This window comes from Misgurnus anguillicaudatus, chromosome 2 (assembly GCF_027580225.2).
Source record: "Misgurnus anguillicaudatus chromosome 2, ASM2758022v2, whole genome shotgun sequence".
NCBI classification, from domain to species: Eukaryota; Metazoa; Chordata; class Actinopteri; order Cypriniformes; family Cobitidae; genus Misgurnus; species Misgurnus anguillicaudatus.
In genome coordinates, this window is record NC_073338.2 from 43,557,086 (window position 1) to 43,581,629 (window position 24,544).

General features: G+C 38.0%; 2 protein-coding genes across 9 annotated transcripts in view; both read right to left on the minus strand.

The window, feature by feature from the left end:
• kirrel1b (kirre like nephrin family adhesion molecule 1b) overlaps positions 1-8,776 on the minus strand; it is a 47,707-nt gene extending 38,931 nt beyond the window's left edge. For 2 of the 4 annotated variants that reach the window (XM_055203344.2, XM_055203342.2), the window contains exon 1: positions 8,152-8,776. In XM_055203344.2, coding sequence (XP_055059319.2) covers positions 8,152-8,209 — 58 coding nt within the window. In that variant the 5' untranslated portion in view covers positions 8,210-8,776. The remainder of the gene's footprint in view (positions 1-8,151) is intronic. The other 2 variants (XM_055203343.2, XM_055203341.2) reach the window with 1 other exon arrangement.
• A 2,079-nt stretch (positions 8,777-10,855) lies between these two features.
• The window catches only part of cadm3 (cell adhesion molecule 3), a 133,673-nt gene continuing 119,984 nt past the window's right edge, over positions 10,856-24,544 (minus strand). For all 5 annotated transcript variants that reach the window (XM_073856069.1, XM_073856075.1, XM_073856060.1 and 2 more), the window contains one exon: positions 10,856-13,609. In XM_073856069.1, the coding sequence (XP_073712170.1) occupies positions 13,491-13,609 (119 nt within the window). In that variant the 3' untranslated portion in view covers positions 10,856-13,490. The remainder of the gene's footprint in view (positions 13,610-24,544) is intronic.

A 24,544-nucleotide genomic window follows, 5' to 3' on the forward strand; every position in this document is an offset into this window, starting at 1 on the left:
TTTTAAATTATCATTCAATGTGATCTATTCTTTAGATTTTTTATGTAAAGAGAAGTCGGGGAATGTTTTCGTATGTTTTGCTGATATTGTAAGTAAAGTTCTTTTAGTATGTCAATTCAAGACTAGAAAAAAATATTGCAAATAATGTGAATGCCATTTAAATAAATCCTTTTTTTGCCCTAGTTAATATTTGCTTTCTGTTGTAATTATAATTTGTACGTTGGTGTGCGCATACAAAAAAAATGATAAGAACAATGCCATACCCAGATGTTCACATGGTAACAGTTTTAAAAATAGGTGGACGTGAGTTTATGTTTATACATGTGTGCTTATATGTACCGTACGCTGTACTCTCCTCCTGTACCTACAAAGAGTCATTCTTGTCCAAGTGTGCATGTATGTCTTCACACCTGTGTCCCAGTTATTCATCTTACAAATTAATGCTCCCCACCAGTAAGCCACTGGAGAGATCTCCAGGCCAGACAGATCTGGGACTGATCTTTCTTCTTACACAGACTTATCATATAAATGAGATGCTGTCCTGATGTTTATCTCTGCACTGAAACTAAAGATGTTCTGCTGTTAGCATTAACCACAGCTACTGACCAATTAGCATCAAGGACGGCAACGGTCAGTTTCCGTAATATTTCTAATGGATGTTCGCAGAATAAAATTGAAAGCTTTGGTCTAGGGCAAGGGTAAAACAATAAAATCTCCACATAAAAAGCGTTCTTAAAAAATAGCAAAAATAAATTATGAAGGCATGATAAAGGTTGCCAGGACAGTTAATGTGACCTTCATATAAAAAAAAGAAAAAGAAACCTGCTTGTATGAATAAAAATCAGCCTGTGGGACATAAAACTGGCCCATGAAATGAAGTAACGCCAGTATATCAGTGATAAATTGTGGATAAAATGACGCACATATGCATAAATGATTCTGGTGAAATACAAATATTGCACGCGCATAAAGCAATATAATGCTCTAACAATGAATTAGCATGGTATGCAAATCTACAACAAAGAAACTCCTCCATTTGGAGAAAAACATTCCTTAAGTTGTTTGGTTCACCACTTACAAAAGAAAAATCAATGCACCAGGTCAAAATTACTATTACAAATTGGTGAATGTAGTTGGTATAAGTGTTATCCAAAAATATGTGTTTATTATTAAGTGAAAGAACATGTATACAGATTGTATTAGCCCGTTAATTGGCGCTGTCCCGTGAGCGGGACACCTACATTTATTTCAATATTTTCTAGGTAAATGTTAATCTATCACGACAAACTATATATTGTTGGAAAGGTCCAAGAATGTAGTTTTCATATTTCAAAACCTTTTAGCAGAAATAATAATGCAGTAACTGTAATTTATTCATTTGTGACACAAGTATGCAGCAAACCTCACAGCAAACCAGCAGAAACCTCAATTTTTATGTATTAAAAATAATACTATATTGCATTTTTATTTATTACAAATAAATGTGAACTGCTTTAAAAAAAATAATATTTTCCCCTCCAGACACTTTCCTAAAAAACGTTGAAGTGTCTTCTTTAAAACAAAAAAATACCAAAATTAAAACCAAAATTAGGCTTCTAGACCAAAAAAAAAGGCCAGAGTTATACTAGTTTAAAGGTGTATATCACCTTTTCACCAACCCCCCACTCAAAAAGGGCTGCGCCAGTTAAAGGGTTAAGAAATATATACATGTATGCTGAAATGCCACAAAGTCTAAGTACAGTAGTACTTTATTACTGTGTAGCCAAACACAGATGCAACATGAAGGTGGTTACATAAATCTACAAACAATCATTGTGACTAATAGCTACTGTATGTGAATGCTTTTAGTTATGAATGGATACCAAAATAGAACTTACAAAGTAAATTCAGTGTCACTTTTTCTTGCTCATCCACTAGTTGAAACTTTATATGCAGTCCTCAGGACTAAAGTTGAGAACCACTAATCTAAACAACTGAAATCTACAACGACTTCCAGGTTTTTCCAGAGTTTCTAGGGCAGGGTAATACAGTCCTTGTGCCTGTTTGAGTATTTACTATGCCGAATATTAGCCATTTTCAGAAACATATCATCAATGCGACCAAGCAAATGTATTGTATATATATTTCCGTTTAACCACATCAAAGCAATTTAGCTAAAAATTCACAAGCAAAACTGTATATTCTCCTTTGCTTTTTATCCAGGTGAAATAAGTAAGGAATAATTGATGATGGGCCATTGAATTATAAGAAAATAATGCACACCCAAGCTGGTTTGCGTCGTGCCGTTACACTGCGGGTGTGCATTATTTTCGAATAATTCAAAGGACCAAAGTCAATTATTCCGCTTATACCACGGTTACCAAAAACATTGCTCTGGTGTCTATTTTTAAGCCATTTTAAAGGTTAGGGGTGCGGTTAGTGAAAAATAATTTACACCCATGGAACATTTCTCAGCCAATCAAAATGCAGCATTCAACAGCCCTGTGGATTATACCACGGGGCTGTTGAATGCTTTATTCTGATTGGCTGAGAAATGTTCAATGGGTTTTGATTATTTTTCTGTAAACCGCACACCTAACATGTCAAATGTCTTAAATATAGGCACCAGAGCAATGTTTTTGGTAACCGTGCTATAGCGGAATAATTGACTTTGGTCCTTTGAATTATTCGAAAATAATGCACACCCGCAGTGTTAAGCATTACCACCTCGAATGTGTATTATTTTCTTATAATTCAACGGCCTGTTGTCAATTATTCCTTACATAATTATTAGTACTTTCCTCTAAAAAAATATTAAGTTACTTTCCTAAAAAGTAACTAATTACGTTACTTAGTTACTTTTCATGGAAAATAATACTTACGTTACTTTTAAGTTACTTTTGTGTTACTTTTTATTACTTGGCTGAGGCTTGATCTCTTTCAGGCCTTGCATGTGTTTTTATGACTGAGAAATTCTGCATTCAGAAATTGCATATTTTTATCGCAAAAATGTCAAGCTCTGGTCTGCCATCTCCATTTCTGACTCACACATAGAGTGCTTAATTCTACGTGACAATGTTCAGTTTAATTGAGTACATAATTTTTTTTATAACTGAATTAATTAAACTGAAAAGTAACTTGCATTAATTTTTTTTGAAAGTAACTCAAATGTGTACATTTATAAAGTAATGTGTTACTTTACTCGTTACTTCAGAAAAGTAATATTATTAGGTAATGCACGTTACTTTGAATGCGTTACCCCAACACAGCTTGCAACTATACACTCTCAAAAAAAGGGACAAAGGCTGTCACTGGGACAGTACCTTTTAAAGGGGTAATAGCACGAAAATCGGACTTTTTCCATGTTTCGGTGCTATAATTGGGTCCCCAGTACTTCTATTAACATAGAAAACGTAAAAATTGAACAAGCCAGTGACTTTGTTTTGGTAAACCATTCTACGCAAGCATGTGAAAAATTAGGTCATTTACTGTAGATTATGCCTGTTTTGTGACATAGGTAGCGAGTCTAATTACAAAAATTTGGCCCCTTGCACTATCCCACCATTTAGTGCAAAGAGAAAGAGAGAAAAAATAATAATTGACCGCACAATTGAATTTCAATTTTGATGAACCGCCATCATGGCGATCAGTTTTTGCATTTCATCAGCTCATTTGCATTTAAGGGGACACACCCAAAAATGTCACCTACAAAGTGGCAATTTTAACATGTTATAATAAATTATCTGTGGTGTATTTGAGCTAAAACTTCACATACGCAATATTGGGACACCAAAGACTTATTTTACATCTTAAAAGTCTCATAATATGACCCCTTTAAAAAAGGTCCTATAGCATTTTGGTACAGATATGTACCTTTGAGGTACCAGTATGTACCTTATTAAAAAGGTACCGCCCCAGTGTTAACTTTTATACCTTGCATCTTTATTTTCTAAGAGTGTAGGAGAACTATATATATAGCACCTATGTAGAACCATGTATAGTGGTTCTCAAACTGGAGTGTGTGGCCCCCTGGGAAAATAGTGGCAGGGGCCCCATTTTTATAACATTTTATAAACTCATTAAAAGATTGCGACACACATTATGGTTCTAACGTCTACATAGATGCTATAAAGCATTTAAAGTGGTTCCCCTATGATTACAAGCCAGTTTTGCAACTTTTTTGTGTAAATAGGCACAAGTTCTGATCACATACTGCATTTCCAATGTTTTGTCTTTGTTTTTGTACAGCAGTTTGGAAATACCTCCACAATATTATTTAAATTAAAAAAATATCTTAAGATACCAAACCCTTCTTAGAAGGTTTTTGTCTAAGTGAGAAGTTTTTGGTCAGAACCCAGCAAGCAAAAACCGAGACGTTGAAATGACCCAATATGGTCCAGCTATGAGTAACCCACGTCTACCCTAAATAACTTTGAATTTGGTAACATGCCATTTTTGTATAAAATAACTTGTAGATGTATGGTATTCCAACATATAGGCAAAGTCAACAGGTATTCAAGGTGTTTTATTTGTTGTAAACGTATACGTATTGTCTATTCTTGGGCTATTAGACGTTTATTAGACTTTCACTGACAGCCCAAATTTAGCCTTCTTTTAGCCAAACATGCTTGCTGGGAATAAGCTGATCTGAGAAGACCTTGCACTTTTAAAAATAAAGGTGCTTAAAAGGTTCTTCACAGCGATGCCATAGAATAACTTTTTTTAGTTCCTCAAAAAAACATTCAGTGTTCACCACAATGAACCTTTTTTGAAACAGAAATCATTTAGCACCATTTAAAAAATGGTTCTTCCATGGCATCGTGCAGCACCTTTATTTTTAAGATTGTTTCCTGCAAATCAAAAGACTAATTATAACCATAATTCAACTAACCATCCTAACCTTTTCCTCTTGCAGACTAAATGCAACAAAAAATCCTTAAGCTTGACCTAACATTGAACTTTCTTTGACCTTTCCTTTATTCTTTAGGGGATATCATGAAGGACACACATGAAGACTCATATATACCGCCTGTATTATGCTGTCCAGTGTCTGCTGAAGAATTCTTTGTGTACGTTGTCTACCTTTAGGCTGAAGAATACGATGCAGTCTTTTGTCTTTCTTTGTCTGGATCACCTCTGAAGTTTCATTGCTGTCACAAACAGAGCCCTCAGGCTCATTGTCGTATCTCTCTGTGTCTTGCTGTAAGTTGAGTGATAGAAATCTGTCAGTTCTAATTGTGACTGTCAAATATGCCGACCCCTCGCTTTCCACAAACAAACACAAATATACGTATACAACTATAGTATAACTGGATTAAAGGAAAGTGTAATCAAATCCTGACTATCCATGAACAGAAGTATCCTAATATGAAATCAGAAAATTGTAATTATTTTATGGTAAAATTAGGGGAAATGATACTATATTAAATTATCTAAAATATTTAATGAACACGAATGATAAATGTTTAATTTAGCAGAAATCTGTAGATCTTCTGCGGCGTTTTAATTCCCAAAATATTACACACCAAAATATAAAAGACAAAGAGGAGTGTCCTATTCTGACAAAAAATGACACTAAAACTATATGTTTCATAGAATTAAATTTTGCCGTTCCAGTAGATGTGTGATGTATTTTGGCACATTAACATTTTCTCACACTTTTCAGACAAACAATAAAATTTGAAGTGCGGAAAGGTCTAAAAACCTTAGCACTGTCCTTCTGTAAAAAGTAAGTTTACATTAAGTGCTCATACTTGGAATGTTTAAAGATAACACTGCAAACTAATTAAAAAATAACATGTCTCCGCTGCCCTCGTTCTATCTTTTCTTTCTCTCCCTTTACATTCCTTTCCTTGACAGATTGAGTCACCCGTCTCCTTATCTCTCCATCATTACTACCCCTCTATCACAACATGTCTGTGTCAATCCGTGCTCCCACTCTCAATCTATCCATCATTCCTTCTCTGTCTGAATCTCTCCATCAGAAAAACTTGCTGACACTTCCTGCAAACACGTCTAACCTCCATCACACCCCTGCTTTCATCACCTCTTTCTCTCTTTCTTTCAACCAGCATCTTCACATGAAAATCTGCTAACAAGTATCAGATGTGAGAGAACAAACTCTCTGATCCTCACCTACGTGCTTTACACTTATTTGCGGAAACACTGAAGACAATCTGAAGAACAAAAAGGCTAACTTTATACCTTACATCATGTTCTGTAGAGATTAATTTGGCTCACTGATGTATTACTTATATTTATTATATTTATATACTTATATTTATTATATTTATATTATTACACTGTAAAAATTCTATAGAAATTACAATATTACTGTTTGCAGTAACTTACTGTAGTTTATGTTATTTAGCAACAGTTTGGTCAAAGTTAAATGAATATTAAACATTAAAAAGTCTTTACCTTTACAGAATAAACTAAAATATCAGCTTCATGCAAAGCATTCTGGGAACCAAAATCTGAGGGAAATAAACATAAAAATGTTAATGAGGATGAATGCTTTGCATGAGGCTGTTATTGTATAGTTTTATTCTGTAAAGACAAAGACTTCTTAATGTTTAATATTCATTTAACTTTGAACTTCATCATCAGACTTTTTCTGTTTTTTACTTACATTAATTTTTAATGTTCATTTAACTGTAAAACTGCCAGTAAATAACATACATTTAAATCTACAGTAAGTTACTGGCAAACAGCTGCTGCATAACTACAGAAAATGTTTATAGTATATAATTAAACATTAACAGAACTGATTTACATATATTTACACATATCAAATATTATTTTATATATTACTAAAATATATGTATATATAGTTATATATCACTTATTATTGCGTCTAAATAAAAAATATAAATTATACATGTGAAACAGCTGTACTTTTATACTAATTTAATTTCGTCCTATAAATACACTCTTAAAAATAAAGGTGCTAAAATGTGGGTTCTTCACATAGAAGAACCTTTTTGGTTCCACACCAGTCAACGGATCCTTACATTTTTATAGTCTGTACAATAATTTCCGTCACAAAGAATCTTCTGATACAGTAAGGATATGTGAATGTTAAAGGTTCCTTATTGAACCATACAGGCCGGCACAGAACCATTTCGGAACCTTTATGGCATGATACCACTTTTATTGTTTTGCCCCTTTCTCCTTCTGCTTCTATTTAAAGGGAAACTATGCAAAATTAATCAATGCAAATGTAGTATACTAAAATATAGGCAGCAACAATGGTTTTGTGCGTTTTATCATTTATTAATTTATTTATTTTTGGCGGCAAATGAGCCCACCTTACTACATTCTCATTCCCAGCTACACTTTAACACCGCAGTCAAATTCGTCCGCGGACCTCCGCTGTTGCTACCGACATCCACGCGCTGACACGCCGCGGATTCTTCCCCGCCAAACGTTACCATGCGTTTCTGTCGCCCCTGGGCGCGAGAGATGTGATGCGTCTCGCGGTTAACGGGTTTCTACGGCGCAGTCACGCGCACGGGAGCAGAACGTAGCCTACTGTAGGACACGGCACGAGCTGCGAGGCATCAGATCATACGCGCACGTACAGTACATGATCCTGCTAAAGACATCAGTGTGTGTAACCACTAAAATTTAGAAAACGTCATTTTGACAATAAATTAGTATTATTATAGTAATTTTCACACCTAGACACACAAGGTTATCAATTCTTAAGCTACATTAGATTTTTGCTGAGGAAAAACAGCAACCGTTACAGAAATGATAATGGATTTAATGGTTAAACTGGGAATAGTTTTAATGGAAATGCTGGTCTTTGTACTAGTCATGTGTTTGGTTTTATTGGTGGGATGTTATCTGGTAAATGACAACTAAAATAACACAATTAAATCTTAAGGCCCAAAACACAATACATAAAGGAATTTTGTATGCTGAGGGGTTTTATTGGCAAACCGCTGATGGTTTACATTCGTAACAGAAAACAATAAAATTACTGTCTTAAAATATTTCTACTAAGCAGGGCTATCTATACGTTACTAGCACACCCAACAAAGCGCAATTTAACATACAGTGAGTGTTGCCACAGTAACTAAAGTTAAAACATCTGTAGCGTGTGAAAGAAAGAGATCGTACTGAGGTAAGTGCAGGCATTTGATGGCTCGTGAAGGCAGCTCTTACCTCTGTGCACGCTGATGGTCAAAGTTAAAATCCAGAGCCAAGTCATGATGATCCCCATCTGCCCCGCTGCCACTCAGTAAACACCATCAATTCATTCTTTTTACACTGGACTCTGAAATCCCACGAACCGCTGCTGATGATATCATTCACGTCCAGACGCCTATTTGGACCGGTCCGCGTTCATTCAGCACATATTTCCCTCTCCCTCCTCAGCAGAGTCGATTGTGATGTGTGGATGAGCTCACTGGATCACGGCAAACATCCCAATCTCTCTATTTCGTGCAAATTTCAATTTGTGATTGTTGAGAGACGCAGAGTTCTGAGCTCACTGCTTGGTACTGCGCCGATGGATCGCCCGCTCTCTCTCTCTCTTTCTCTATTTCTTTCTGTCGCGCTATGTCTCTCTCCCCCTCGCGCTCTCGTTGATTGCGTTTATCGTCCTTACACGTTTTTCAATGTCACAGCACGCTGCATCAGTTACGGCGGATCATATCAAGATTTTTGTATTGCTGCATTTTCATCGCAGGCTCCATGTCAAAATACAGAAACGGTTTAAGCAGAGAACAATTTGGAACCGGTAAAATTAACAGCTTCTATTAGATGACGCCGGGGCTAGTTGTCACACAGGTGACCACGGCTAGCTAGCATTGACGAGTTGAAAGAATGGTTGCTGTCTCAAATTAAGGCATTTGTAAAACCCTTATTCAAAAATAACTTAACCTTTCAGGTAAATAAACTGAATTAAAGGTTAAAGTGCAAGACAATTGATATTTAGTTAATTATTAGTTTTCATCCTTTTTAACTAACACACAAAAATGAAAGTTCTATAAATAGTTATTTGCAGTGATGGCATAAATGAACATTTTTTGATTCCCCAACGAGCCTAGTTAACGGTTTCTAAAATAAACTTTCTTTTCTTTCTTACAATTTAATAGTCTACCTTTATCCACCACAAAGAACCTTCTGTACAACATAAAGGTTCTGTGAACGTTAAAGGGATAGTTCACCCAAAAATGAAAAATCTGTCATCACTCACCCTCATGTTGTTACAAACATATATATATTTATTTTCTCTGAAGACCACAAAGAAAGATATTTAGAGGAATCTTATCATGAGCCCCATTCACTTCCATAAAATTATTTTCTATGAAAGTCAATGGGGCCTCAGATTGGTTGGTTTCAAACATTCCTCAAAATACCTTCCTTTGCGGTTTTCAAAACAAAGAAATTTATACAGGTTTGTAACAACATGAGGGTGAGTAGGTGACGATAGATTTTTTTATTTTTGGGTGGATCCTTTTAAAGGTTTGCATATACACTCTTAAAAATTAAGGTGCTTAAATGGTTCTTCACAGCAATGTCGAATAGAAAAACCATTCAGTCAAAGGTTCTTTTTTAAACCTTTTTGTAATCTAAAGATAATTTAATCTTTTGTGAAGCAAAAAATTTTTTTCAGGCATTAAAGATTCCTTATGGAACCATTAAATAAACAAAAAAAAATCTATGACATTATGAAGCATCTTTATTTTTTTGAGTGTACCCTAAAAAAGAGTGTACCCTATGATTACGATCAAAGTATTTGAACGTTTATTTCTTAAGATTGCATATCTTATTCAACATATTAGGTAATAGGAATAGGTAAGGAGGCGACGTATGCTCTTGAGCCGACGTTGGGCAGACGTATGCGTGCTATCTGGGACCTGACTGAATTAGGGTACAAATTGGTACAAATAAATTTTTTAAGTAAAAATCAGGTAGACATCCTGACTCACGGCAATAAGTCAACATTTTTAACTTTTTATAGTGCGTTCACACCAGACGCGGAAGAAGCGGCAAGGGCGAGTGATTTACATGTTAAGTCAATAGAAAAACGTGAATAGGCATCCTGCGGCACAGTAAGCAACAAAAGTTCAGACTTTTCAACTCTCAATTCGCACGAGTCGAAAAATCAGAACTTTGGCAGATTTTCGTTCAGTGTTAACCAATCAGGAGCTTGCTCTAGCAGTGACGTGATTACAGGAAGCGAGCGGGGGCAAAAACACAAAACAACAATGGAGGACAATCATCATCGCTGCATGAGATGACATCGTACTTTTACAGGAATTAAAAGGTTCTTGTTTGAAAGAAAGTGAGTGGGGAGGTCGAACAATCTCGTAAGTTTACTCAATTTGAACTATATAAGCTCCTCCCATGATGCGAATTTACGTGTGAATGTCCTGAATGACTAGAGTTTAAAGCGAGTAAACTTAAAATGTTCAAGCGTCCAATACGCGCAAATAGCCAATTTTCCCCACCCCTGGCCTATAGCATTAAAGTGGTTCCCATGATTATGAGCCAGTGAACCACTTCTCGTGCTATTTAGCATAATTTTTTAGAGTGTACTACCTGCAGGCCTACTGTAAAAAAACTTGCTGTAGTTATGCAGCTGTTTGCCAGTAACTTACTGTAGATTTAAATTTGTTATTTACTGGCAACAGTTTATTCAGAGTTAAATGCATGAGGCTGTTATTTTATTTTTATTCTGTAAAGATAAAGACTTGTTAATGTTTAATGTGCATTTAACTTTGAACAAACTATTTAAATCTACAGTAAGTTACTTGAAAACAGCTGCCGGTAATACTGTAATTTCTACAGAATTGTTAACAGTGTGTTACTAATGCAAATAACAACAAAATAAACATGACAATAATAATTAACACTGAAATGAGGTTAACCCAAATGTTTATTTATTTTGAAGTTAACAAGGGATCTCTTTTTTTGTAACAAAAAGCGAATACTGTTTAAACAGACCATCAAACAAACGGAACCCACAATGATGATGATGTTCAGTCCCGTTCAGATGGCATCATCGGCCATAATACAAACCAACATACATGACAAAATAGCTTCACGTGATATGATTTTTTTGTTCAAAAGGAAGACTTATCATTAAAAAAAATTAACATCATCAACAGAACATTATAATACGTTGAGGGTTTCCTGCATCTCTTTGCTGGGCTGTTGGGAAAATCTCGCACACACAAACACAGACACGTTCACAAAATATGTGTGCCAGTGTCTGAGCTCACATAGGGTGCTGTTATCAAGACTATGTATTTGAAATAATAAGAAAATGTCAGAATTTTAAATGCAATTTAAAAGTAATGTAAACTTTTCTACACCTTCCAGTTTGAGACATCAACATAAACAACAGTATGCACATCTACAGTAGAACAAAATTAAACAATATAACTTAAAAATAGCATTGACTGATTTATCATCACTAACTGGAAGTACTACTGCTTGAGAGAGAGAGAGAGAGAGAGTAGGGGGAAAAGAAATGTGTTACTGACACCTTGTGGCAGACTTTTGTAACCGCGTCTCTCAGAAACTCATTACATTAATGAGGTACAGTATGTGAAGGGTATCTGAAGGCAGAGGACAGTTTTGGGTTATAATTGTGACCTCTAATTTATCTCTGTGATTGCATTCAAACAAAAATTAAAACTTAGTAGTGACCACAACCTGAACTTTTATATGGGGCAAATCAATTTAATTCAGAATTGTGAATCACTTCCAGCCAACTCAGTTTCCTAGTTACCAACATACCCGTCACTCTTCTACAGAGACAAGTTTCTCTAATTATTTATTTTTGGCCAGTTGCCATTTTTAGGGCAAGAAATGTTACTAAGAGAAAAGGGGAACTTGGCTTGAAAATGTCAAAAGCCAGACTCAAACATCCATCTAAAAAAAACAATGCCAGTGATTTTCTCACCAACTGAGCCACAGCTCCAACACTAGAATTGTAATAAGTGACATAAAGATGACAGCTGGCCACATCTTGAGGGAAAACAGCTGGATTTTTAGTCATGCAAAACTTCTCCATAATGACTAATTTATACATAACAGATTAAACACACCAGATTGTCCTCGGTTAAGGAAACAATTAACTAGTTTTTATTAGATCAAACTGCCTCGGTTTATTGCATGATGTAGGCGACTCCATCCCCCTTCCAAAAAGCAACATGGCTTTTACGTGACATTACTACGATGTTACAAGTCTAGATAAATCTAGATCTATGTCCGGAAGGGAGAAGCAGCAAATAATGACGCAGAAATAGGGAGAAATAGAAAGAAAGACAGCAGTAGTCTGGTTTTGTGTTACCCTGCTTTTTCTAATGTAGATTCATTCCTGAAGGTGGCACGAGTGAGCTAAGCATTTAATCTAATACAACGAAACATCAGTGCACAACTCATGTAATGCATTTTGATTGAGAAGAACCTTGCAATAAAAAATAATAACAATATAAATCTTCCCAGGTCGATGAGATGACACAAGACTGTTGCACCAACAGTTAACAACTCAGAAATTAAACTCGAAGAAGAGAACATAATTCATACAAATATTTTCATAACACCATGTTTTTTTTTTCTACAGTCCAGATATTTTTTTATCAACTCGGCATTTCCACGCATGTAAGAAAACCAGGCAGGCTCAGAGAGTATATACTGCAATATCAGACAGTGAAAGAGAGACAGAGAGATAAAGAGAGAGAAGGAGAATATATTTACAGCACACTGAGTAAAAATGATGCTATATAATCTTATACTGTATATGTATTTATAAATTTACCGTATATTGGGGCTCACACAATAGTTGAAGGGGCTGCTGTTTTTTTGCCTGCTTCTGTATGTGTGTGTGTTAGTTAGGTATGTGTGCATTAGTTGAAGGTAAATGCATAATAGCGTGACGCTGAGGTGACATATGAGCGTATCCGTGTTTGGGTCAGTCAGTGATATTGCAGGGTAGCATCGTTCGATTACATGTATTAATCGCTTTTTCAGTGTGTGTATGTATGCATGCCGACTGTAAGTCTGTGTGTTTGTTTCAATGGGTTTAGATGCAGACCACACGTCCCAAAAGTTCATGCATGCACGTCACTGCGCACGTGCCACAACGCTTGTGTGTTTGATCCGGACTGTTTGAAAGGAATCATGGGAAATGAGAGAAGAGTGGTCACTGTCATATTGCCTTTGTGTACCTTTTTTATTATGTTTTGTTATGCGTGTTTGATTAGGGTGGTGTGTGTGTGTGTGTCAGTGGATAAAATCAGTTTATGAACCCAAATGTGTGTGTGTTTGTTTGTTTAAAAATGAGCCAACGCGCCAGTGCATGTCCGTCACTTTCCTGTCCTGTGTGTTGAAGATTATTTGAGGTTCTTCAGTTCCAACAGGTCAACGCTTTGTTTTTGATTTTTTTTCTCTCTCTCACGTATTCCTCTCTTCTCTGCCATTCCCCTGTTTTCCCCGCCAAACTGAGTGAACTGAAGCGTTTGAAGGTAGAGCGGAGGGATGGATCACTAGATGAAGTACTCTTTCTTGTCGTCTACCCCAGAGTGGCCACCCTCGGCGTTAATGATGGCTGTGTCTGCATCAGGGGCGTCATCAGAACCTTTCGCCTCGTGAGTTAGGTATGTTCCTGGGAAAGGGAGAGAGAGAGAGAGAGAGAGAGGTTGAATTTGGTTGACTGGTCAGATCACGCTGAAAATAAAAAAAGATTTCTTGAGGCGCAATTTTCCTCAGATGCCGCACTACTGAAACATCCACGCAGTCTTTAATTTCTCAGAAGAACTCACTCTTTGCAAGAAGAACACCAAGAAATGTCAATAGTTTCTTGAGTAAACCCATCATAAAGCATGATTTTAAAGCAATTGAAATATATATTAAAGTTCACCGAGTATAAAAATATTCAATTCAATTCAATTCAATTCAATTTTATTTATATAGCGCTTTTCACAATACTCAATTGTTTCAAAGCAGCTTTACATTAATAGAAGCAGTAAAAGCACAGAAAAATGACAGATAGCACAACATAATACACAATAGCATAAGCTGTCAAATTTGCTGAGGCTATGACTCGACATTATGAACGAGCGTATTACTAATGTAACGTCTAGGAGAAGAAGCTAAATTAAGCCCAAGCAGGCTACCTCCCCGGGGTAAAAAACCCCCTAGGAGAAAAAAAAAACAAAAACCCCGGGTTGTTGAGCCGAGGAAAAAAAAATAAAAAGTCCTAGGAGGGAAAAACCCTTGGGAGATATATATGTATATAAACACATATAAACGGATAAGGAGATTAAGCGGGGATTAAGCGGGGTTTAAGCGGGTTCTGCCGGTGGTCGTTGGTCAGGCATCAGCTGGGCATCACAGTGATGGACGACCAGTAGATCAGAGGTGAGTCGACTTTCACATCTACCGGAACTGGGTCTGTTTGTCCCATTGTCCTCAGGGTCGAGGACAGGACAGGGAGAGAAAAACAAAATCATATTAGCGTAGGGGCCGTTCACATGTAATGCAAGTGTCACACAGTGATGTGGTTTAATCAGCTTAGTTTCAGACAGACTAACTATTGCGGCATAATTATATTATCCACAGTTGAGGATTTTGCAAATTGGGGGCCCACTGCGACGGTATATATGGTAACTAAGGGTCACCTTCTGATTTTTAAGAGAAAGAGAAAATGAAACCTGTCGACCCGTTTGACTAAGGCCTGTAACCCCACTGTCGTCGTTAATGCAGGTTCAGTGGCAAACGGGTCTATATTGCATGCTATTTACAAGATCATGAGAAAACGCCAACATCGCAACCTGACCATACGTGCCAACCCGTTTGACTAAGGCTGGAGGCCCCACTGTCGTCGTTAATGCAGGTTCAGTGGCAAACGGGTCTGTATGGCATACTATTCACAAGACACAAAAAAGCGCCAAAATCGCAACCCGACCATACGTGCCAACCCGTTTGACTAAGGCTGGAAGCCCCACTGTCGTCGTTAATGCAGGTTCAGTGGCAAACGGGTCTGTATGGCATAGTATTCGCAATATAAAGAAAGCGACAAAAGCCCAACCCAACCGTACGAGCCAACACGTTTGACTAAGGCCGGATGCCCCACTGTCGTCGTTAATGCAGGTTCAGTGGCAAACGGGTTTGTATGGCATACTATTCACAAGAACACGAAAGTTCCAAAATCGCAATCCGACTATACTTTAAGATAAGGTTTTTATTTATTTATTTGGTTTGTCTGTTTTATGACCGCGAGTGATTTGTTCGGTACAAATAACTATTTCGAGTTAAGTACTTTTACTAGACAAATTATGCGAATGCTTTGTTGAAGAGAAAAGTTTTAAGTCTAGATTTAAAATTATCGACTGTGTCTGATTCTCGGACATCGGTTGGTAAATCATTCCAGAGCTTAGGGGCTAAGTAGGAAAATGACATTCCACTTTTAGACTCTTTTGATAGTCTAGGGATAATCAAGAGACCAGAATTTTGTGAGCGTAGTGTGCGTGACGGATTGTATTCTGATAGTAATTCTCTAAGGTATGAGGGTGCTAGGCCATTTAAAGCTTTGTAGGTGAGTAGTGATATTTTAAATTGTATGCGATATTTAACTGGTAGCCAGTGTAAAGATGCCAGAATTGGGCTTATGTGGTCGTACTTTTTAGATCGAGTAAGTACCCTTGCGGAAGCGTTTTGAACTAGCTGAAGCTTGTTTACTTGATTTGCATGGCATCCCCCGAGTAGCGAGTTACAATAGTCTATTCTAGAGGTCATAAAAGCATGGATAAGCTTCTCTGCGTCAGGTGTAGACAGTATATGGCGTATTTTCGAGATATTTCTAAGGTGGAAGAAAGCTGTACGGCAGACGTTGGCGATATGACTATCGAAGGATAAGTTGCTGTCGAACATCACACCTAAGTTCCTTACCGTGGAAGATGGCACCACAGTGCAGCCATCTATGTGCAACGTGTAATCTGACATATTATGTTTGTAGCGATTCGGTTCAATAATAAGTATCTCTGTCTTATTGGAGTTCAGCTTAAGAAAGTTATGTGCCATCCAGTCACTAACATCGCTAAGGCAGTCTGTTAGCTTAGAAAACGTGTGTGTTTCGCTGGGATGTGAGGAGATGTAAAGCTGGGTATCATCCGCATAGCAGTGAAAACTTATGTTATGTTTCCTGATAATGTCTCCTAGAGGTAACATGTATAACGAGAACAGGATAGGACCTAAAACCGATCCCTGCGGTACACCGTATTTAACCAGGGAGTGATATGACTCTTCCTCGTTTACATAAACAAAGTGATAGCGATTGGTTAGATACGACCTAAACCATGCTAGCGCCTGACCACTAATACCAACATAGTTTTCTAGTCTATTGAGTAAGATTGTATGATCTATTGTGTCAAAGGCTGCACTAAGGTCTAATAATATAAGAATTGAGATTTCACCACGATCGGATGTTAATAGGAGGTCATTTGTAACTCTAAGCAACGCTGTCTCTGTGCTATGGTGGGGCCTGAATCCTGATTGGAACTTTTCATATGTACTATTATTTGTCAAAAATGTGCGTAACTGGCTTGCCACTACCTTTTCTAATATTTTCGAAAGAAAAGGGAGATTTGAGATTGGTCTAAAGTTATTAAGCTCTCCCTGATCAAGCTGTGGTTTTTTAATCAGCGGTTTAATAACTGCTAGTTTGAAAGATGTTGGAACGTATCCTATTTCTAGCGATGAGTTAAAGATATTTAGAACCGGGGTTGACACTACAGGAAATACCTCTTTAAGTAGTTTTGTGGGAACGGGGTCTAATATACAGGACGATGATTTGGATGACGTTACTAGTTTAGAGAGCTCTTCTATTGTAGTAGGTTTAAATGAATCAAGATGTTCGTGTGGTAGTCTAGTGTTAAGTGAACTAACGGGTAGAGTGGTGGCTGCCTGTGTAGCTACGATGTTTTCCCTTATAGCCTTATTTTTGTTAGAAAAGAAGTTCATGAAGTCGTTACTATTGTGTTGGAGTGTACTATTGGTTTCTGTTTGTTCTTTGTTTCTAGTCAGTTTTGCAACGGTGCTAAAGAGGAAACGAGGGTTATTATGATTCTCATTTATAAGCTTGCTAAGATAGGTAGATCTGGCGGTTTTAATAGCCTGTCTGTAGTGTTTAACACTATCTTTCCATGCTGCACGCCATACTTCTAATTTTGTGCTTCTATAATTTCTTTCCATTTTCCTAGTTGCCTTTTTAAGAGCTGCGGTGTGATGATCATACCATGGAGCTGGCGGCTTTTCTTTGATTCTCTTTTTTCGAATGGGAGCAACGGCATCCAATGTGTTAGAACAGACATTGTTTAGGTTTTCCATTACAATATCTAGATCATCACAGTTATCTGCATGTTTAATTTGGGACAGGTCTGGAAGAGTGCTAATAAAGCTATCTTTAGTGGTGGAAATTATTGTTCTGGCTAATCTGTAGCATGTTGTGGATTGAGTGATCCTATCTAGAAGTACAGTGTATGACACAAGGTAATGGTCAGAAACTGCATCACTCTGAGGTGATATTTTGATGTCATTAATATTAAGCCCGAGTGACAGAATTAAGTCTAATGTGTGCTTACGAGTATGCGTTGGCCCTGTCACGTTTTGTCTAATATTGAGAGAATTTAGAACATCCATAAACGCACGTCCTAATGCATCTTTATGGTTATCCACATGAATATTAAAATCACCAACGATAAGAGCTTTATCTACAGTGACTACAAGCTCAGACAAAAAATCTGCTATTTCTTTAAGGAAATCTGCATGGTGGCCCGGAGGTCTATAGATTGTAGCTAAGGCAAAAGAGAGCTGTTTGTGGTTACGATCAGTTATTTCCATATTTAACAACATTAGTTCAAATGATTTAAATTTTAGTTCAGATTTTTGGTTTACTTTAAAAATTTTGTTGTATATTGTAGCTACACCACCCCCTCTCCCCTTTAACCTAGGTTCGTGTTTATAATAATAGTCTTGTGGGGTGGATTCGTTTAAACTAATGTAGTCGTCTGCTTTAAGCCAGGTTTCTGTTAAACAGAGTGCATCTAAGTTTTGGTCATTAATTATTTCATTAACAATAGGTTCTTTATTGGTAAGCGATCTAATGTTAAGAAGGCCGAATTTTAACATTCGAGGTTCATCTTGTAATGTATTGTTTTCTAATTTTATGTTGGTCAAATTTGTACGTGATGTGGCAAGCGGTGCTCTGTATTTGCTTGTTCGGGGAACAGATACAGTTGAAATGTGTTGATATTCTGGTAAGATCGACTCGAAGTTCTGGGATATATGTGATCTAGACATATCATGCCAGCTAACAGACGGACAGTTAAGCTGATCCGTCTGTTTCCTGACCTGGGCCCTGGATAGTCATACTATATCAGAATTAAGACTATTAATCAGATTTCTGGTGAGTATAGCACTTCCTTCTGATGTCGGATGAAGGCCATCTCGGGTTAGGAGAAAGGGTCTACCCCAGAAATGCTTCCAATTGTCTATAAACCCTACATTATGCTGAGGGCACCACTTTGACATCCAGCCATTGAGAGACACTAATCTACTATGTGTTTCATCTCCCCGGTAGGCGGGGAGGGGACCAGAGCATATTACATTGTCTGACATTGTTTTTGCAATTTCACACATCTCCTTAATATTATCTTTGGTGATTTCCGACTGTCGGAGTCTGGTGTCATTTGTTCCGGCGTGAATAACAATCTTAGAAAACTTCCGTTTAGCATTAGCCAGCACTTTAAGTTTGGATCTAATGTCAGACGTTCTGGCTCCCGGTATACAGTCGACTAGGGTGTTTGGTGCCTCAATGTTAGTGTTCCTGAGTATAGAATCTCCAATGACCAGGGCACTTTTAACAGGTGTTTCAGCTAGTGTATTCCTTAGGGGATCGAATCTGTTAGAAAGTACCGTAACGTTATGGGTCTTAGATGGACGCCGTATATGACTATGCCGCCTGACAGTCACCCAGTTAGACCGCCGACTTGACTCTGATGTCGGAACCGAGCCATGTGTATTATGATAAACACTATCCGCGCTCGATACAGTATTTATAGTGTTTACATTAGCATCTGATGTCGGAACACTATGTGCGCTCGATACATTGTTTGTAATGTTTACATTAGCATCTGATGTCGGAACCGAGCCATTAGTCTTTTCGCTCGATACAGTATTTACAACAGTAACATTAGCGGTTTTGCTATCCTCAACTAGCGTTCGGATGCGCGATTCTAGTTCAGCAACCTTCTCAGTTAATCTTAATACTTCAATACACTTAGTGCATGTAAACCCATCTATGCTAACGGCAGAAGCTAAACTATACATGTAGCAAGTAGTACATGTTACAATAACAAGCGGAGTCTTACCGCTTTCATGCTGGGCGATGGCGTCTTTGTTTACCCGAACGCGCTCCGCGGAGCTGCATCGCGTTGGGGGTTTGGTTGTGGTACGCCTCAGTCGCCTGCGAACGTCTGGGTCCAGGGTGATGTTGGGCATGCTGAATCTGCGAAGGCCGGGCAGCGGCTCCTCCACAGCTTCCCGATCGCTTTCATGTTGGGCAATGGCGTCTCCGTTCACTCGCTTACGGTCCGTAAAGCTGCATCGCGTGGAGCACTCGTTTGTCGCATTCCTCGGTCGCTTGTGGACGTCCGGAGACATGGTGAAGTGGGCGCTGTAGCTCGCGTTGGATCTGCTCAAACCGATCAACTCCTTCGCAGCTTCCCGCTCAGGCGAGGACAGGTCAGAAAAGCATATATCAGATGAATCCGCCATTAGATCGGAAAATGCTAGCTTCAGTCGGCAGCGTTTGTTGAAGCTAGCGGGCTATATGCTAACACTGTGGGTGTTTATTAGTGATAAATAGTTTCACGTGGTAGTACTGCTCAATAATCCTCACGGTAAAGTATTCCTAGGTAAAACTTAATATATAAATAGGAATAAGATAGTAAAAAGGCTTTTAGATGAAGAACTCGACGGAGCTCCGATGCACGATCTGTTCAGTCCGAAAAATGTATAGACATGCAAGGTTTGTAAGTGTCAATAGGATTTAAAAATAGGATTTATTTAATTAAGACTCCTTTACAAAGAGCCTTGAACTTCACCATCTAAGGAGAATGGTACAGTATTATAGAAAACATTAGTTTGACATTAGCTGCGTTTACATGGACATTTGTAATCCGTTTAAATGATCAATCTGAATAAAAATGCTCCATGTAAACACCTCAATCGGACTAAAAAGTGCCAATCTGATTAAAAATCTAATCCGCTTGTTAGGGGTGGTTTATACCGTTTGTAATCCGCTCAAAATGACATGTATACACTTGATCAGATGGATAACTGAAACTGGGATGCTCTGCGCATGTGCCATCTTTTCTTTTTTTAATGGCAGTTGGTAAACCCACTGAAAGGTGCATTTCCGCCACCTACAGGACGGGAGTGTGGAGTATATTAGGGATGCACCGAATCCAGATTTTTTAGGTTCGGCCGAATCCCGAATCCACCCTTTAAGATTCGTCCGAATCCGAAACCGAATACCGAATCCTACTCGCATCCTTATTCCATTAACACAGTAAAGCACATTAATGAAGTAAACAACGTCCACAGCAGTGTATTTTTCATTTTATTTAATGAAATTTAACTGTACTTTATGCCAGGATGACAAGTTGGAAAACTATTTTGACAATTACCATAAGCCTATGCATAATAAAAGCGATGCGTTGCGACACGCTCGTTTTTCCAATAAGCAAGCAGCTCCGCGCTGAAAACTATATACTTTGAGTTAGAAGCTCCGCTCGTCAATGTCACAGTCTTCACACGGCCGTCCAATTACAGTGGAGGAGGGGCGGGACATTACCACAGCAACCAACCGGCTCACAGCTGAAGCATCACTGCGACCAAGCGCTCGGCTGAAAAACAGCTGGCATTTGGCGTCCTCAAGGCGTTTTCAGCCGTGTTTAAAAGTTTTGGTGTGTCCAGCCCCTAAGGCTCACCAAAAGAAAAAGCTCATCTCCACGTCAGCACCCGATGTGTGTAATCAACGGCCGCGTGACGTCGACCAGCGTAGCGCAACCTAGGGTTTGGTTCGGTGGAAAAAAAATCTAGGATTCGGCCGAACCCCGTCAAAAAGCCCAGTATTCGGCCGAATCCGAATCCTGGATTTGGTGCATCCCTAGAGTATATGCACACGTGCAATGACGTAGAATTGCCTTAATGACATATGATGCAAATAACTCAAGTTTGTTTTGTTGAAGGAAGTCACAAGAAGTGATTGTCTTGTTAATCTTGTTCCTATTATCCGTCCAATTCCCCATAAAGTGAGTGATACAAGACAGCGTTGTCCGGTCAGTCCATGATTTATTCTCTGATCCACAAACGCGTGTGTTTGGACTAGCTCTCGCGAACGGTCCCTGCAGCACCGCGTGAAGTAAAATACGCTTTTTGGGCACACGTGAATGGGTGTTTTTGCTTGTTGCTTTATTATCAGTGAGGCACAAAGCAAATCTTGAAACAGCGTGAAACTATATTTGTGCAATGTGCGCATGTCAAATGATCAAATCTGATGTAAATCTTGTGTCATATAAACACGCACATCAATCCGATCACATTATTAAGTGTTCATGTAAACGCTATGATAGGATTTATTAATCAGAAGGATTTTAATCCGATGGAGGCAAAATGTGTCCATGTAAACGTAGCTATTGTACACTGTCAGAATTATTTTTTGTTTTTTCAAAAAAGCTTGTCCACTTTCGACCACATTCAGAGGTGGTCGAAAACGCATTCGACCGGATTGCTTTTGTAGTGTATACGCGATGTGGTAGAATGCGTTTGAGCAGCCACAAAAGACCGCCTACTTTCCGTCTATTGATTTAATGTAATGTACCAAGCACAATCTTTTTCCATTGGACATGACTTCTCGCGTGAACCCACGATGTTCAGTGCGATTTTTTGGCTTTCATTACTATAACTAAAACGGTTGTCTCAGCTTCTTTCATTTTGCGAGCGCTTGAAAGTTGCGCTAGCTTATTTCATCAATTGCTCTGCAATATCTGAGAATGCTCTTACATATACATGTACAAAACTACAGTGACGGCTCGTGACTGCTCATCCGAGGGGCGCTAATTCAAAAGAAGTGTTCGGAGTGTCATGTGTGTTGCTTGTGTTTTCAAAATATGTGTTTGTTGCGTCATGTGAACCATGTGCATCACATGTTTTGTCAAAATAAGTGCCTGTTGCACACGTGTCAAAACCGTTTATGATTAAAGAGACGCTCACATTCACGAAATAGACGCAAGACACTAAACTCTGATTACGCATGAGATTATGCGAGTATCTGGCAAACGCGAGTGTCTCTTTAATCATAAACCCTTTATACGCATCTGCAGCAGACACTTATTTTGACAAAACACGTGATGCACACACAACCTCACGAAGTTCAGAACACATACAGTATTTTGAAAAAAGGAACCACACACATGACGGGCTACATACATGTTGTGACGAACTTCACATCGGGCGTCCTTGAAAAAAGAAGTCACCGGCCTCCACTGCAAAACTATGTGCAGCATGTTTACTAACAATACAAACAGCGTCTCTGACATAATATTAGTTTGCGTCATTTTAAACCCGTCATTTCTCCCACTCGTGTGTAAACGACAGCAGAGAGACTCCACTCCTTTAGAAAATCAGGACAAATGCGAAATTAAAATACCAGGTCTCGTCCACTTGTGATCCGAACGACCAAAACGCATCTTAATATCAGGTATAAACAGCCTCAAAGAGTTCATATCAGTATCTCAGAAGTCCATATTAGTATATCTGTACCTTAAAGGGACTGTAAGTAGGATTTTAAGTGTTTTATTAATCAAAATCAATGTCTTTATTCATAAATATATCCTTGTTGGTGTCAAATGACCTCTGCCAATGATCTGACTTTTCTTTGTAAGCTTAGAATTTCTTCTCTTTACTTACATTGAACAGGTAAGTCTCAGAAGGCTATAACTATAATAGCAGAGAGGGACAAAATACACTAGCCTACCAACGCGTTTCCACAATGCGCTTTCATTCAGAACACGTAAACTAGCTGAAACGGACAAGGAGATAACGGCTACCGTAGTTGCAACACGCATTTGGAAAAGCGATGCGCTAGAGAGCACTATTCGTTTGAATGCAAAATACAATTTCACCACTAGATGGGGGTAAATCCTACTTATTGTCCCTTTAAAGGTACAGTCTAGGTTTTTAGTGGCATGAGATTGCGAATTGTTACCAACCTCAATTTTGAAACGCAATGAGAAGCTACGGTAGCTGCCACAGGACAAACACGTTGTCATCTGAGGCAACATAGTGATGAAATGCATTCTGTAGAACAGTGTGTCTGTTTAGGGCTACTGTAAAAACATGGTGGTGACTTCCATGTAAGGAGACCTAGAGTGTTTGTAATTCTAAGGTAATGAAAACAATACAGTTCACTATGTAAGGTCTTTATACAGTTACTGTGTGTTCACACCACCACCGGCGAGAGCGCCAAAGTAGCCGGAAGTCAGACCTAAATGGTACTCTCTTGGTGACAGCTTGGGACCATTATCTGACCATTTTTTTCTGACAGTATACAATATGTTTTACATGCCTATTTTACACATGCAGGGAACTAGTAAAAAACAAACATAAACCTTGTAATTCGCAATAAAAGAATTCATATGAAAAAGTAATGAGAAATACATTTTATTGTTGTCATTTTAGAGCGCCAGGTGTTAGAACAAAAAGGTTTTTTAGTATTGGTGGCCATTGTTTTTAAAAAACTCTTTATTGGTAAACCATTTTAATATGTATTGTAATAAGTGCAATGTGTTGTCTATGTCTTTAAAAACAAACAAAAGGATCCACACACATCTAGAAAGAAAAGAATTTTTTTTTGCTTCTATTGTTGCTGTAGTTCATGGCGTGCTATATCCTAACATCATGATGACACAGAGCAAATGTGACCCTGCCTGTTAAACCTCGACTAAAGTCATGTAATCTAAGTATGAGATTAAGAAAATCAAAGTAGACATAACCATAAAATTACTTATTATTGTTGTAAATGACCGATTAAAATGTAAGTCTTCAATATACAACACTTAAACATTTATAACATTAAAAACAAATTTTATTGACACTACACTTTATTATTCTGTGCAGAAATGCCTGATCTTGGCATGCTAAAACATTGGCTTTGATCGTCTCTGTGTTCAATTAAGGCACACAATTCTTATATGATTCATTTGAGGGACGTCTATCATTAGAAAGTAAAAACAGACCATAATATTTAATCACACGAGTGACAATCGCATCAGTGCCGGGCAAGGCATAAATATTGCGGCTTTAGCTCGGTTCTTACTGTATTTTGGTGCAGGTATTTTTCGTGTCATCTCAAAAATTCAAGGAACAGCGTATGTTTTGTAGCTCAACTTCTGACAAGATAACCACCGTATTTTAATACATTTTAAAGCTGCTACGTGTAGAAAAAAAATCTGTTTTTGGATGCTGGTGCGTGATG